The following is a 14,829-nucleotide window of genomic DNA, read 5'->3' on the forward strand; positions in this document are numbered from 1 at the left end:
TTCTAGACTTATTTCTTTTATTCTGTCTCTCACAGTTGATATGTGACTATGATGAAAATTACAGACCTCTCTGTTCTTTGTAAGAGAGGAAACTTGAAACATCGACAGTGCATTCTTGTTTTTGGCACAGTAAATGTCTCATTCAGATATTTTTGTGATCCTCCCCATTATGTTCAGTATTTTTGAAAATTATAGCCAATTGAACCACATGGATAGTAATACTTATCCCAGTATCCCTGCATTATTTTACCACCTCAATTTAGATATGCTCTTTTATACAGTCATCAATCTGAACTCTTATCCACACCAGCAGGTGTGAAAATGGAGTTGAATGAAAATTAAGACATTTATTAACACAACCTGGTGGAATTAAAAGACCAACAGACTAATACTGAGCTGTATTTGTGGTATTTGCAGCTCTAAACATGCTTTATTTGCTGTAATTGCAGCAGTTGCAGGTCTCTGTACTCTTCCTGTTTGCAGTACAACTCCTGTCTGGTGTGTTTTTGCCAAAGTCGCTATAGTCCTCCTCCGCTTCTCTTAAAATGATGTTTTTGACATATTACTAAATTCAGTCAACAACAGAATAATCAAAGCAGAAAAGTTTGACTTTCAATAAGCCTGTCAAATAAGGCTGATTAAAATCTCTTATAGTTTTCGTTTTGTTTGATTAAGTTCTATGAATCGATGATTCCCTCCTCCTACTCATTTGCTGCTTCTTCTATCTAACTCTACCACCTTGTTAGGGCTTTTATATGACGTCTGAAAGAGAACATAAAGCAATAGTAATTTGATATTTTCATAGCTAAGACCCAACACGTTTTATTATGTTTAACTTTGCTGTTCCCCGTCGCCTAATATCTTTTTTTTTCTTCTTCTTCCTCTATTTTACTGCCCATGTTTTCCATCTTGACCAGAAATATTGAAAGCAGCTTCACATGCTGCTCTGGGTAATTAGAGCTCAGTGGTAGCAACGGCAGCAACTTCACGCTGACTGATGGAACACCAGTGGGCTTCTCACACGCCTAGATGAATGACTTTTGCCAGGATATGCTGTTTGAGTGCCTGCTTGTGTTCTACAAACTCCTTGGTTCGCCCACTTTCACACGCTCTTCTTTTTTTTCCTGAGCTATGTCTCTATTATCTTCCCGCTGTGTAAATGTTTGAGTTTCCTCAGTCGTTTTATGCTACCAGAAAGGTGTGCGGTCGTCGGTTCTAAATGACGCGTTCAGTACGGCGGAGAGAAATGCAACACGGTGAGCTCCCTTTAGCACTGACGGATGGCAAATTATTCGAAGCAGGCCTAATCTGATCGTCGGTGGGCTGAGTGTTTGCCGAAGGAAGAAGATGAAAGCCTGGCGCCGCTCCATGCAACAGGTGTGCGACGGCCTGTGGGGGAATCTAAAGACCAGGGGCCAAGGCGGAGCTCGGCAAGAGCTGGATTAAAAATGAAAACACATTTAAGCCAAGGCACGCCGAGAGTGCAGAGGAAAATCCTTGTTGTTTTTGCAGAAAAAAAGCAGATATTAAATTCCTCCAACAGAATCGGACTGTAGAGAGAGAGATCCATACTCCTCTTTTCATTGGACAAGTCAGTTTATCTCTTCTTCATTTAATTGTGTTGGAATTTTATCAGTCCATTTAGCAAGAGAGTTTTGTTTTCGTTTGGCGTGTGAGAGCAACTTGCGTCGCTGTATGTTCTATTGTTTCAGTGACATCCAGTCGTTGTCTCTAGTGACGAAATAAAAATAAGAAATGGGACACTTTGCGCTGCAGTTTGAACGTAGCCGCAGACACTTTGGAACAGAGTCTGTCAAGATTAAGCCAGCTTTTCCCCAGGGGGGCGATGAGAGAGGAAATGGGTCAACGGTGGCTCACATGACTCCTGAGTTATTCTAAGGGGTGAAGAGCTCTGTGTGGACAAAATGTGTAGTCAAAGTTTATGATGACGGTGGGGAAAGATTCAATCTTACAGTGAATTTCTACCAACTTTTTTTCTGTTCTTTAGATGTATAATTTGAGAGAGAGCATTGTTTTTTTTCTTGGTGAGAGCATTTACAGGTTTTCTTGACGATTCTGAATCGTCCGTCGTAAAACCAGATGGATGCAGCAGCCATAAGCAGTTAATTTTCTCAAAGGAACACAGTGAAGGCACCAATGATGGTCACTGAGGGACGAAACATCGGCTGAACTCGGCCAACTTTGTATCGTTTCACAATAAGGAAACGTAAAGTTTACAATTACTTAGTTGTTTTGGAATTTGCAAGAGACGCATTTCACTCTATATTCAGTCATTTTGTTCCATTTTGTGTTTTTGTAAAGTATTGTTAATCACACAAATTTTCTTATTTTTCCCAGTATCACTGTACATTGGGAAAACCTCTCCAGACCACTCAGGTCTTCTGGTTCTGGTCGGCTCTGCATCTCCAGAACCAAACATGGAGAAACGGCATTCAGCTTCTATGCACCACAAATCTAGAACATTTCAAACAGGAAATCAAATACATCACATGCCAGATTCTATCGATCTAATATGTGAGGTACCCAAAGTTCTGTTTTGGGTCCACTTATTATTTTTATTTATTTATTTATTTTGCTCTTTACTCATAACCTTGGGAAGATCAAGTAGCTGAATGTTTTTTGCATTTGTGAATATTTTAGCTCTACGTAAAATCTGTGAATAGGCGAGTTTTTCAAAAAAAAAAACCTCCTGAAATGGGTGAATAATGATCCACGAATATTCAGGGATCTAATATACTATAGTTAAGATGCTGTCTTTTAAAAATGTTAACTTCTGTTACTGACTGCTGTGAATCCTACGTTGATTCCTACAAAATATGTAAATGTTCATTCAAAGAACTTTCTCATAGATGAGAAACGTTTGGAGAAGAACAGGATCATATAAAATCAGCCTTTTAGGGTTTCAGTTTTTCACTCCGTGGCTTTTATTTATTTGGACAGAGAGGATGCCAGTTTGGAATTGCTCTCTCAAAGAACAACATCAAAAACCAGAGCTGCACAATACATCAAATCCTAATCATCACCACCATAAGTGCGCAGTAGACTGTTTGGAGGCAGGATTTGGCCGGCTTCTGCATTTCATGTGCCATGCATTCCAGTTTTGGATCCAATAATTTAGATTATAATATTAAGCCAGACTTTTAACTGTTGATTGTTCCCTAGCTGAACTAGGTCTTAGTAAATAATATGCTAAAAAAGAGAGAGAGAGGAAGGGAAATATTATAACAATGAGGGGAAAACATAACTAGAAACATGTAGTACATCATAATAAATACAAATTCAGTTCAATTACAAAAAAACTGTATTAATCCCAAAGGTAAATTAGAAGTTACTGTAACTCATATTACTATTTAAAGACTTTTAGCACAGCTTCTGATGGTTGTGGGTAGGAAGAGTCTCCTGTAGCAGTCAGTATCGTCTCAGATCTGAAGAAGTGTCTGACTGAAGTCAGCCTGCTGTGGTTTGACAGTTTGAAACAGACACTCAAATTTCATAAAATGGTGAACATTATGAAACTGCTGCAACATTGCAACACAAACGTTTCAGCGCCATGTTTTTCATTCAAACCTGCTCAAAAGTGTCTTGCAGTACTTTATAGTTCATCCTCAAATACAAATAAAGAAAATAATAATAAAAAAAAGGTTAATCCATGCTGTAGCTTCAGGTACCTTAAAATCTTTGATTGGTGTCCGTGAGATTCAATATTCCCATTTTCCTGAACACATCGTTATTCCCAGCTTATTAGAAAATAAACGGTTGAAATATGGACTGACTGAATTTCAGCATTGACAAAAGCAGCAACGATTAGAATGCAAGAAATCCGATCTCAGCAAACTCTAAGACTGTAATCGGACACAAGTGAAAGTTCAGAAGTGAAAGATTAAGTATTTCAACTCATAAGATACATATATATCAGTACTTGTTCTTTAGCAATTAGTTTTATTTTTTATTTTTGCCTGATTTGCTGGCTTAGCTTCTAAACAAATTGGGAATAAACCTTTGCATATATCTGTTTCATGTATTTTAGTAGTAAAATCACTGTTTTCTGGAAAGTGTTCACACACATGCACAAAGTAAGCTGGACTGCTTTTATTTCTCCTATTCGCTTTTCAGAAGCTGCTTTATCCCAATTAACCCTCATTTATAAATGTAATGTATTATAAAAAAATATTACAGGGGTTCTTCAACCCGTTAAACATGTTAAACTCGGCTGTGTTGAACCAGGCAGGATGTAAACCTTACTTTTTCTCATGAGCATCAAAAGCCAACTTGACCTCCTTACTGCCACACTCCAACCCGACGTTTTACCCAAATAAGATGATTGGAGCAGTTGCACATCAACAGCTATTTGACTGCCTTTATGTGTGCACTCCATTAAAACACTCCTCCTGGGAGGAAACCTCAAAGAGATATTTAATGGGCTTAAAAAATGGAGCATAGCAAAACCAAAACAAACTCCCTGTGGAATCTAGACTTAAGTGTTTACGGTATCACATTTTTCATCTTTGTCAGGGAGATGCTGCAGCGCGTCTGCACAGACTGACTTCAGGCTTTTTTTTTATTTTTATTTTTATTTTTTTTTTGCAATGAGAAGCTTAAAATGTGCTGTTGATCTGAAGTGGATTTAATATTGTTAGTGTGTTTGATTGTATATATCTTTGCTTTATTAGGCTTAATAATAAGAAGTGAAAACCAGCCTTGAATGCAGGGTTGTATTTTGTTTTATGGTAGGAAACAAGAACGTCCAGCAAGGCAAAATGACCAAAATTTCACTTTTTCATTAAAGTCTGTCTCTGACATTTCCAGCTGCTCTCTGTGTCCTTCCTAATCTTCCTCCATGTTGTGCTTTGAGATCACGATTACGCTGCTTCTTTCTCTGTCTGTTTCTCTTTTTCTCTTTCCTTTTCTTGCATCCAGCCATGATTGGTATTGTCACATTAAAGCAGTGTAGGGTAACGGGGGGGGGAAAAAAAGCATGAGCAGAGTTGAGTCTTGCTTTAATTTTAGACTGTCTGTGATGGAAATTAAATCTCACTCAAGAATTAATGGCTGGGGATCAGGTTGAGCCCCAGGGTCAAGATCTGCTATTCACATAGCTATTGACTCTGCAGCACTCCACTCTGAATTACATTGGATTTAATGATGTGTGTGTTTGCAAACGCATGTCTGTAGTGCGTGTGTGCGTGTGTGTGTGTGTGTGTGTGTGTGCCACAGTGTAACGCCGTGCTTTTTAAATATGAACTATTTCTGTGGAAAGGCACGGGTTTGGATTGCTCCCTACATTGAACTTTATTACAAAGCTCCATAATGATATCTCAGTATATTTCAGTACATCCTTAAAACATGAAGTAGATTTTCTTTTGGATAGTTTTTTTATTTATTTTTTTATCAATTCATAGAGTGTTGGCATATTACTTAAATTTATTTTCTGTTTCTTTTTTCTAGGAAAAAAGCTGCAAGCTGCTGCTACAATCATGGAACCGATACCTACATAAATCTTAAGGCTTTGGAAAAGTGGGAGGTCATGGGGAAAATATGAACCTCTTATACCCTGCAGCTGACACTCTTTAAAGCTGTCACCTTATGTCCTTTTATTTTTCTTGACAAGAACACCCTCACCCTCCCCCAAAGCGTTTGGCACAGCTCAAAAATTTGTGGAAATTTCCTCAAAATCTAGACATTAGAGACGTTTTAGTCCAAGGTACAGCAGGACCCTTCAAACCGTCTCACTGTTATATTTCCCCTCTTTTACCCTTCTGCTACTTCTTAAGACTTTCAAGCACCAACTGATGGAGAAACGAAGGAAAGAGTCAGGATAAGGACGAGAGTTATCGTAACAGGAAGTGAAAGGAGATACTGCCTGTTGGCTTGGGAACTTGGAACAGGGCTCCTGTGAACAAGTTTTATATTCCATTTAAATTTTTTGTACAGCTTATATAAATTGAAACTGGGGATTGGCTTTGTAGCTACAAAGCATCAAAAAATAAAAAATAAAAAATAGGCAAAGAAAACATTGGAAATTTTAGTATGACAAGGGTGTTAAGATTCCTATGCTGGCCCCTGTGGCCTTTGGCCCTTTTCAGCATGCTAGCTACCGTGGACATGCTGGAATTTGGTGGGGCAACAGGCCAGTACGCACGCTATGGCCGCTGGGAAGCAGGATCCGTGGGTGAGCTCAGCTTCAGTCTCAAGACCAACGTCAGCCAGGCCTTGGTGCTCTATCTGGACGACGGTGGGAACTGCGACTTCTTGGAGCTGCTTATCGCCGGCGGCCGCCTTCAGCTGCGTTTCGCCATCCACTGTGCTGAGCCGGCCATTCTGCACATGGAGACGCGGGTCAACGACGACCGCTGGCACATGGTCTTGCTCACCCGCAACTTTCGCGAGACTTTGCTAATGGTGGACGGCGAGACAAAAGTGGCCGAGGTCAAATCAAAGAGGAAGGAAATGGCGGTGGTCAGCGACCTATTCGTGGGTGGGATCCCTCTCGATGTGCGCCTCTCTGCTCTGACCTCCAGCACTGTGAAGTATGAGCCACCCTTCATGGGGCTAATCACCAATCTGAAGGTGGGGGAGATGCCACCCACGCTGTTAAACAGCCAAGGCATTGAGAGCGACCTGGAGTACCTCTGCACCAAACAAAACCCGTGCTTCAATGGAGGGTTTTGCTCAATTCAGTATGGAGAAGTTCACTGTGACTGCACCAACACCCGCTTCAGGGGGAAGTACTGCAAGGAAGGTAAGGACCCGTCTCACTGTGCATGTGTCTGTGCTGATTGGATTTGTGTTGTTGTGTGGTACCAATTTGGACATCAGTCTTGCTTTTCTGAGGTGAAATTGTAGGTGAAAATATTGCCTGACTTGGTTTGAAGAACATATGCAGAAAAACATAGTGTTTTGATATACTGGATGCATGCAACAGTTTTTCTCCCCAAAACTCTAATGATAACCAAAGTAAATATTGATAATTTTATTGCTTAAACACACGCAGCGAAAAAGCCTGTATCAACGTGTCTTGGTTCATGTACCAGTGACCACCTGGAGATTTCAGAGGAATCCTGAGATGCTTAATTCCAATAATGGAACTTATAGAAGTTTACATACACCATATTGCCAAATTGATTGAGTCACCTTCTCAAAAATAGTACAGGTGTTCCAATTCCTTCTTTGGCCACAGGTGTACAGGCCACTTTATCACAGTGGAGTCAGTGGATTCTGACCACAGAGGTCACCAATCTTCAAGAGAACCATCAAATTTGCTCAAGGAACAGGGTTCAGAGATCTCAGTGGAATGACTTGAGCAGCTGCATTAAAGCCTTACATTATCATGTGTAATGCAACGTGCTGGATGAAGTGGTGTAAATCACGCTGTCATTAGAACATGGAGAACTAGAAATGTGTTGTTTGAAGGGACATTTCTTGCCTTTTCCTTGGAATGGCACTTGAATTGAGTCAAGCGTAAAGTTTGGTAGACAGGATATTATGGTGCGTGACTTAACTTCAGGAGTTGAACTAGGCCACTTTTGACAACTTCATGCTCCAGCAGACTGTGTAGTGACAGTTTGACAAAGTTCCCCCCCCAGAAAACTTGCTAAGCCCGGTGGTCGGGGCATTCGGCAGTCATTCATCCAGCTGCCGTTTTTTTGAGTTAAAAAATCTTTAAAGTTGATGGGGGCACAAGTAAAGCCTGGTGGCCTGCCAGGCTTATAATACACATGGGGGGAAATCCTGGTTTGATAATGGCTGACAGTGCACATTGAAGCACAGTATGCAAAGGCATAAAAAGGGAGTTTGGTGTGTAGAAACATGACTGGACCTGCACAGAGTCCTGTCCTCAGAGTGGAGGCTGTAACACAGGCAACTCTGATCAAGGAAATGTTCACCTGGGAGAGTGGTCACATCTGCCTGTGAATGGCTGAAATTGGTGAATACTTGAGACTTCCTCTAGAATGCTGAGAACTGCCTATTTTCAACCATCAAACATACCTCGACTGAGCATTAATACATGCAGGCATGCTTTCCAAATGTGAACTATTTGTGTATCGGCGGTTATCGCAGAAGCTAGCCGCCATAAACTGTCTTATTTCCAATCTTGGGGATACAACCAATCAGCTCAAAGGGGAAACAAACGGCACATCTGGATTGGCTGCTTTGCGGACAGCCAATAGTGTGTCAATTAGCATCGCACACCCAGGTATTTCTTCTTCAAACTGCATGTTGTTTTGATGAAACAGAGACGGATGTTTCACAAATCATTTGGAGTTGAATTCCAACAAAGGTCCAACCTGCAAAGTATGAAATTCCCGATCACAGCCAAGGTTTCAAAACATCTTCAATTAGTTACTTATTATCATAATAAATATCTCTGAGACAGTGTTTATGTTCTTTTCATAATGACACTGTAATTGTCTAGTAGTTAAGGTAAGACTTTTTCTGGACTGTTCAGACAATACAACTTTCAGATTTTGTAAGTATTACATCAATATTACATTTATTTCAAAACTATATATACCATGAAATATGGAAAGATGCAACATACTAGATCACGTACAGTGCCGACACTCGACATTGTTGTGTTTTTCTGTTTGTTCTCCTCGCTCCTCTCCTGCTTTTATAACAACCCAGCCCACTTCTGGCGAGCGGCCTGCTCCAGCCTCCTCCTGCCTCCTCCTGCCTGCTCCTGTCCGCTCCTGCCTCCTCCTGCCTGCTCCTGTCCGCTCCTGCCTCCTCCTGCCTGCTCCTGTCCGCTCCTGCTTGCCTTTGCTCCGGGGACGTCAGCTCATGTCAAACCTGCTTCTGTTTTAAATCCCTGGAATGACACATCCCATTTCCATATCTGTGGTTTCTCCTTATTTTTCACATTCATCCTGTTTTCTTTCTTTTTTTTTCCTTTTTTTCATTTCTCTTCATCTTGGAATAAAATTCCTCCCATCTTGCCTCCTACCTTCTTTTTTCAAGGCCATCTGCTCTCCACCTCCCTTCACCTCTCTCCCTGTCTGCTTCTCTTGAGGTGACTCCGTTCCTCCTCTTATCTTCTTACCCTTTACCTGCTGTCAGCACTTCACAGTCCTTCCTCTCCTCCTCCTGCACTTATCGCCCTCCTCTGCTGCTTTCATGTGTCTGTGTCTTCCCCCCATCCTACTTGTGAATTCTCTAATTCCCCATGTAGCCATGAGGAATTGCTCTCTCCATCTTGATCATTTGTACTCTGGGTGGGGGGTACGGTGGGAAAGGCTCTTCATCCCTCATTAACTCAGTGACTTATAAATGTTGCATTATTACTTTCGGAATAATCAATACACTCGGTATCTCGCAGCTTTTCCCATGTGATGAAATGACGTGTAATTAGCGCTAAGAACTGCAGATAGCTTCATCGCCGCCGGTTACGTGCTGGTTGTTTGAAGTGACGCGTTTTTGCGCGGCCCACACTTCAGTTTTGACAGCGCTGGAAAAAGATATCCAGCCAAACAAAAATATTTAGTTCTTCTTTCTTTTTATTAACCCGAGGTGGAAAAACTAAAACTGGCATCATTTAGATCAAAGCCTTTTCAAACCTTCTTAGGTGAGACGGAGATGCCATATTGTCGCCTTTGTAATCCAGCGACTCAAAGTCTGACTCTGTATTTACTTGACTATTACTTCTTGCAGCTCAAGACTCGGGAGCTAAAATGAAAAAGCCACACAGGTCTATTCTGTTCCCTCCGTTTTTCTGTCCAACTTTCATAATTACTTTAATGTCTCGAAGCCTCTCTCCTCGCGTTCTTGTCCATGTACTTTACCTAAGATTGCCGTCTGGGTGAAGAAAAGCATACACTGCCGCTTGTCTCTCGGCTAAATTGAGAGTAGAATACCAATGTAGGGCTAGAATGACTGCAGGAAGCATTTGTCCTTTTGAAATGGAGCGAGGAGGGGAGGAAAACGAGGTGGCTGAGGCGATATGAAGGTGTTGCAAGGCCGGAACAGAAATTTGGGGGAGGTAAGAATGATGATGGTGAAAAAGCTGAAAAGGGGTGAACGGTTGGGGTGCTGTGGTGGCGCAGGGGCAAAGCACAACCCAGATATGGAGGCCTTAGTCTTCGTGGCAGTAGTCGCAGGTCTTCCCTCTCTTACCCTCTTTTCTCTCTGAGTACTTTCAAATAAAGGCCACTAGAGCCAACAAAACCTTTAAAAAAGAAACTGGACAGGGGTGAACGGCGGAGCAGTTACCTTGCAGAAAGAAGGTGCTGGTTTTCACTCCCATCCTCTGGGGTCTTTGTGCGTGGAGTTCGCATGTTCTCCATGTGTATCAGATGCTTCCTCTCACAGTCCAAAACATGACTGTTGGGTTAACCAGACTGTTGTGCCTCTGTGGTTCCCTGTGATGGACTGGCCAGCTGTCGGGTTCGTACCCTGCATCTCGCCCAATGACCGCTGGAAATTCACACCCCGAAAGGTTTTTCTATGCACTCTGAAACGAATCAGCAAGCTTTCAGTAAACATGCAGACATGCTTTATTTGCTCAAAAGCACAGTTTTTATCATGCTTTTTATTTAATGTTAGATTTATACATGCTACTTCATCTATAAATCAACAACTGCTTGTTAGACGTACATTAATATTTTGAAGAGCCTGAATACTAATCTTTATGTAAAGATTAATATTTGTAACCATGGCAAAGAGACAAAGGGGGCGGGGTTTGGACCAGAAACCCACTGGTTACAGAACAAACCAGTGTTTGTTCTGTAACCAGTGGGTTACAGAACAAACACTGTAACCCACTGGTTATTCAAGTAATCCAAGTAAAATTACTTGAATTTTACTATAATTCAAGTAAAACATCATTTTATTGTATCCCCATATGTTATGAAGTATAATAAGCCAGAATCTACTTACAGCACGTTGTGTATTTCGAGCAAATAACGGGTCCTATGGTCTTACTCGTGACAATGTGATTGGACTTTTTGGACTACTCAACTAAGTCAGCCTAAAGTAGAGTATTTGCTAAAATCTGCAAATATTTGACAGCACCATTCTAAAAATACTAGCTTCAATAGCCTAAACACCAAATATTTCTTAATAAGCAATAATATCCACAATAGAAACCGCCTTATCGTTTCAGCAGAAGATAACATCTAAAGTCTTCCTCTTTCCAGTCTTGTAGAGTACAGCCAGTCACCGGTGAAGGAAAATAAATAGCAGTCTTACAGCCTATAGCGTGTCAGGTAGCAGTGCACCGAGATATTTCAGTTTTTTCAGTTTTTGATATGAAAAATTTCTCAAAAAGACAGGTTTTCCATGAGAAATATTCAGTTACATTCCACATATGAATATGTGAATACTCATCCTTTTTGTTTTCGCTAATCTAGACATCAGCTTGGATGAGTAAAACTGATTTTCTAAGACACACATCTCCATTTCACAACACCTCACAACTAAACATAGACCTCACATTGTGTCCAAAGCTAATATGTAGCTTAATATACCCATGTTACGTCTTTTTGGTTATGTCCGGTTAGACTGAGACCACTCTGACTGCTGACCTCACTCATGCCTCAAAAAGATCCTGTTAAGTATTTTCCTTAATTAAATTTGTTGAAGACAGATTAAAATAGGGAACAAATATAAACATTAATCAATAAGCCAAAGAGTTTTAATTATTACCAAACATTTTCCTCTCCACATGCCACAGTAAAGGTTCTACCAATGAAGCTCACATATTGCTTTAGTGATTGATGTGCTTTACAAAAAAAAATCTCTGTTCTTCCCTGTTTTAATTATCTTATTAGAATGCAATTTGTAATGGTTAGAGGTTTGCGTTTTACCATTAGGAGTTGTAATTAAAGCAGCTCTGTGACTCTGTAGGCCTTTGTTTTTGTAATTGATGCTGACCTCTGCCTCATTCTTGGGTTGACCTCTAAGTAGAGATGCAGGAAAGTCAAGAGTTCTCAAGTCAATGTAATTATGATGTAAGTGAATGATTACTTTTATATTATGACAGTGATTAATAAGCAGACAACTAACAATGGTGCTTATTTATTTGAAAAGAGATGATGCAGAAGCATTAGCAGAGTTTAGCTCTGCTAATGTGGCAGATTTAGCCGACAGGGTTTTTTTTAATCAGCAGCCTCAGGTTGATGATACAACTATTATAAAACAGCTAAAATAAAGGTGGCAAAATTTGACTTAAACAGACATAGAATGAAAAGTATAAAGCAAAATAAAAGGGAAATAAAATGCTTATGAATGTTCAGATTTATATTTTAAGATAAGCCTTAAACTCTAGTATTATAAACTGTTCAAATATTTACAACCCGGTGCCTTCCCAAATTTTCAAATCCAACTATTTCTTTGCTGTAACAATGTTTCCTGGCAGGAAAAAAAAATCGTATAATGTTCAAAATCCACGTCATTCTACTTTTAAAGTTTTGCCATATGTGCTACAAAAATGCATTTGTTATATGAGCAGCAGAGTTTGGGTGGAGGTAGGGGGGTGGACTGATAGTTGTTTAGAAAAACAAGACATTTTGCCAATTTAACTGTTTGTTCAGTGACTGAACGCCGCCCTCTGTAGGGGAGGAGCGTAAACAACCACAGCAGTCTGGAGTCTCCCCAGGCTGGTCACCTGACTGGTCACACTCTGTTGTGGGATGCCATCCTGCTCGTCAACCAACACTTTTCACAAGTCGTCCAAGTCGTTTCATGATCTTGCATGTGTTCCTTGAGGTTGCAGTCAGGACTGCATGCAGTACATCATGGTTCTTGAGAATACAGAATTTTCTCACATGCGTTTGTGCCTTTGTTTAAAATTAGTTTTATGGATTTATTGTCTGATCTGTTTGTGATAAAATGATAATATTTGATAGGGGGGGAAACAATCAAAGAATTAACACGCATCCTAGTAGCAACAACAACTGCTAACTATGGTCTTAATGACTTAATGATTTTTGTAGATGAAAATAGCTTTTGGCAACTTTGATGGAGCAGAACATGAAGAAAAGGAAATGTTATCAAGCTGCTGGACTCAGGAAACAGGAATACAACCTCCAGCAGCTGAGAGTCGTCTGCATAACGTCACAGGCTCAGTTGTTCAGTGTTCAACAACAGATTCTAGAAGTCTGTTCTGTACTTGATTCATACAGGATGTAATAATCGATCTTGGACATTTTTTGCATGTTTAAAAACCACAGTGTCGCCGTCATACGTTTGGACTGTAAACACGTCTGAAAGAAACACTGTTAGCAGTTATGTGTGAAGAAGGGAGTAAAATCTCACATTTCTTTTTGAGGAGGAAGTTTATCTGAGCATGTCTCACAAACATGCTTTCATTATTACATTATATAAACTTTCCAGTCACCAGTAAACTGACCCTAAACAGCCTGGTGGTCCCCGACTCAGAGAGAATCTGTGACCTGAGGCGAGCCTCTGGCTGCAGAGCCGAGGAGAGGAACAGTTCTGTTTTCAGGAAATCCCACATGCGCTGTTCTGTTCTGATCGTCGGCTGTAGATGTTTTATATTGTATCCTGGACGTGTGCTGGACACAGCAGAGCGAAGTGACCCGTCAGCTGTTTTAGTTTGGAACAGGAATTCAACACAGAATTGTACATATTCTAGATTTAAGGGGGTATCTTTTCACAAATTCTACAGAGAGCTCACATTTGGCGCTTAAATGTTAAATTAATAAGTTATTGTTTTGTAGAATCATCCTAACTTCCTACTTTTTTTATTTCCTGGCTCGGGTGTTTGCTATTGGGAATAACATTTTTCTTCAACTGGAAATCACTGTATGAAAAACTGATTCATGTTGTTGTGGAGTGTGCAGCTGAAAATGAGAAGCTCACCTCTTTTTTTTCTCTTCAATAATGAGGGAGCAGAACTCTGAAAACATTCTGCAGATTTCCCTGAGATAGACTTGGCTGAATAACAAGACATTGCTTTCTGCATCCAACTATGCAGGTAAGGCAGTAACTGCACTGAAGCTTCAGTAATCTGTATTTTAAAACCTACCACCATACAGCAAAGGCAGGGACTTGAGGGCAGAATAACATGTTTTATATTTCCTGCTAATAATCTCTGCAAATTCAAAAACAGTGTTCAAGCTTTAGAAAGGTGCTTTAGACACACTACTCAGCTTTTGTTAGGGCTGCATAGTATGACTGAAAAATGTTTCATGATATGAGCGTTTCATATCAGTCGATATCGATAGCTACTGATTAGGTTTTTTTTTTTCTTTTAAATATCTGAAATACTGCAAAACTGGTGGCAAACTCTGAAACTGCTGCTGCTCACGTTACTCAACAGGTTGTTGCTTGGTAACCAAAGAGTGAGCGGGTTAGTTGATGCCACTCATGTAACTTACCTGACGTTGAGCAGCTAACGCTAAAGCCTTTTTCTGCTATGCAGATAAGTTCCGTGAAATGATAGAATATTCTGACAGTCAGACCTGAATGTCTCCTAGGGAATGATCAGAGGATTTACCTGCCTCTCTCTCTCTCTCTCTTCTTGATGCTGATTGGTTGTCCACCCAAAGCAGAAATCAGGCAGGCTATTGATATTAGCTTCTGTGGTAGTGCTACAGAAGCACTTTCTACTGTGTGCATTGAGTTTGAACTATTAAATTATGTTATTATATGTGTTTTCTGAGGGGTTCTCAAGTATTTGTGGATTTTAGGTATTTGTGTGTGACTGTAATGTCTAAGCCCTGGACCAGGGATCCACTGTACTGCAGAAAATCCTAATAAAGTAACTAAATCAGACCTCACTTTCTTGAGTTTAAGAGGCACAAACCTTGTTCTAAACAAGAATACAACATTCATTTCTTTTAGCAGAAT

General features: G+C 40.3%; 1 protein-coding gene across 7 annotated transcripts in view; it reads left to right on the forward strand.

Moving 5' to 3' along the window:
• The first annotated feature begins 5,468 nt into the window (after positions 1–5,468).
• nrxn2b (neurexin 2b) overlaps positions 5,469–14,829 on the forward strand; it is a 703,630-nt gene continuing 694,269 nt past the window's right edge. For all 7 annotated transcript variants that reach the window (XM_016673326.1, XM_016673332.1, XM_016673331.1 and 4 more), the window contains exon 1: positions 5,469–6,760. In XM_016673326.1, the coding sequence (XP_016528812.1) occupies positions 6,049–6,760 (712 nt within the window). In that variant the 5' untranslated portion in view covers positions 5,469–6,048. The remainder of the gene's footprint in view (positions 6,761–14,829) is intronic.

The sequence above is a fragment of the Poecilia formosa genome, unplaced genomic scaffold, assembly GCF_000485575.1.
Source record: "Poecilia formosa unplaced genomic scaffold, Poecilia_formosa-5.1.2 Scaffold73, whole genome shotgun sequence".
NCBI classification, from domain to species: Eukaryota; Metazoa; Chordata; class Actinopteri; order Cyprinodontiformes; family Poeciliidae; genus Poecilia; species Poecilia formosa.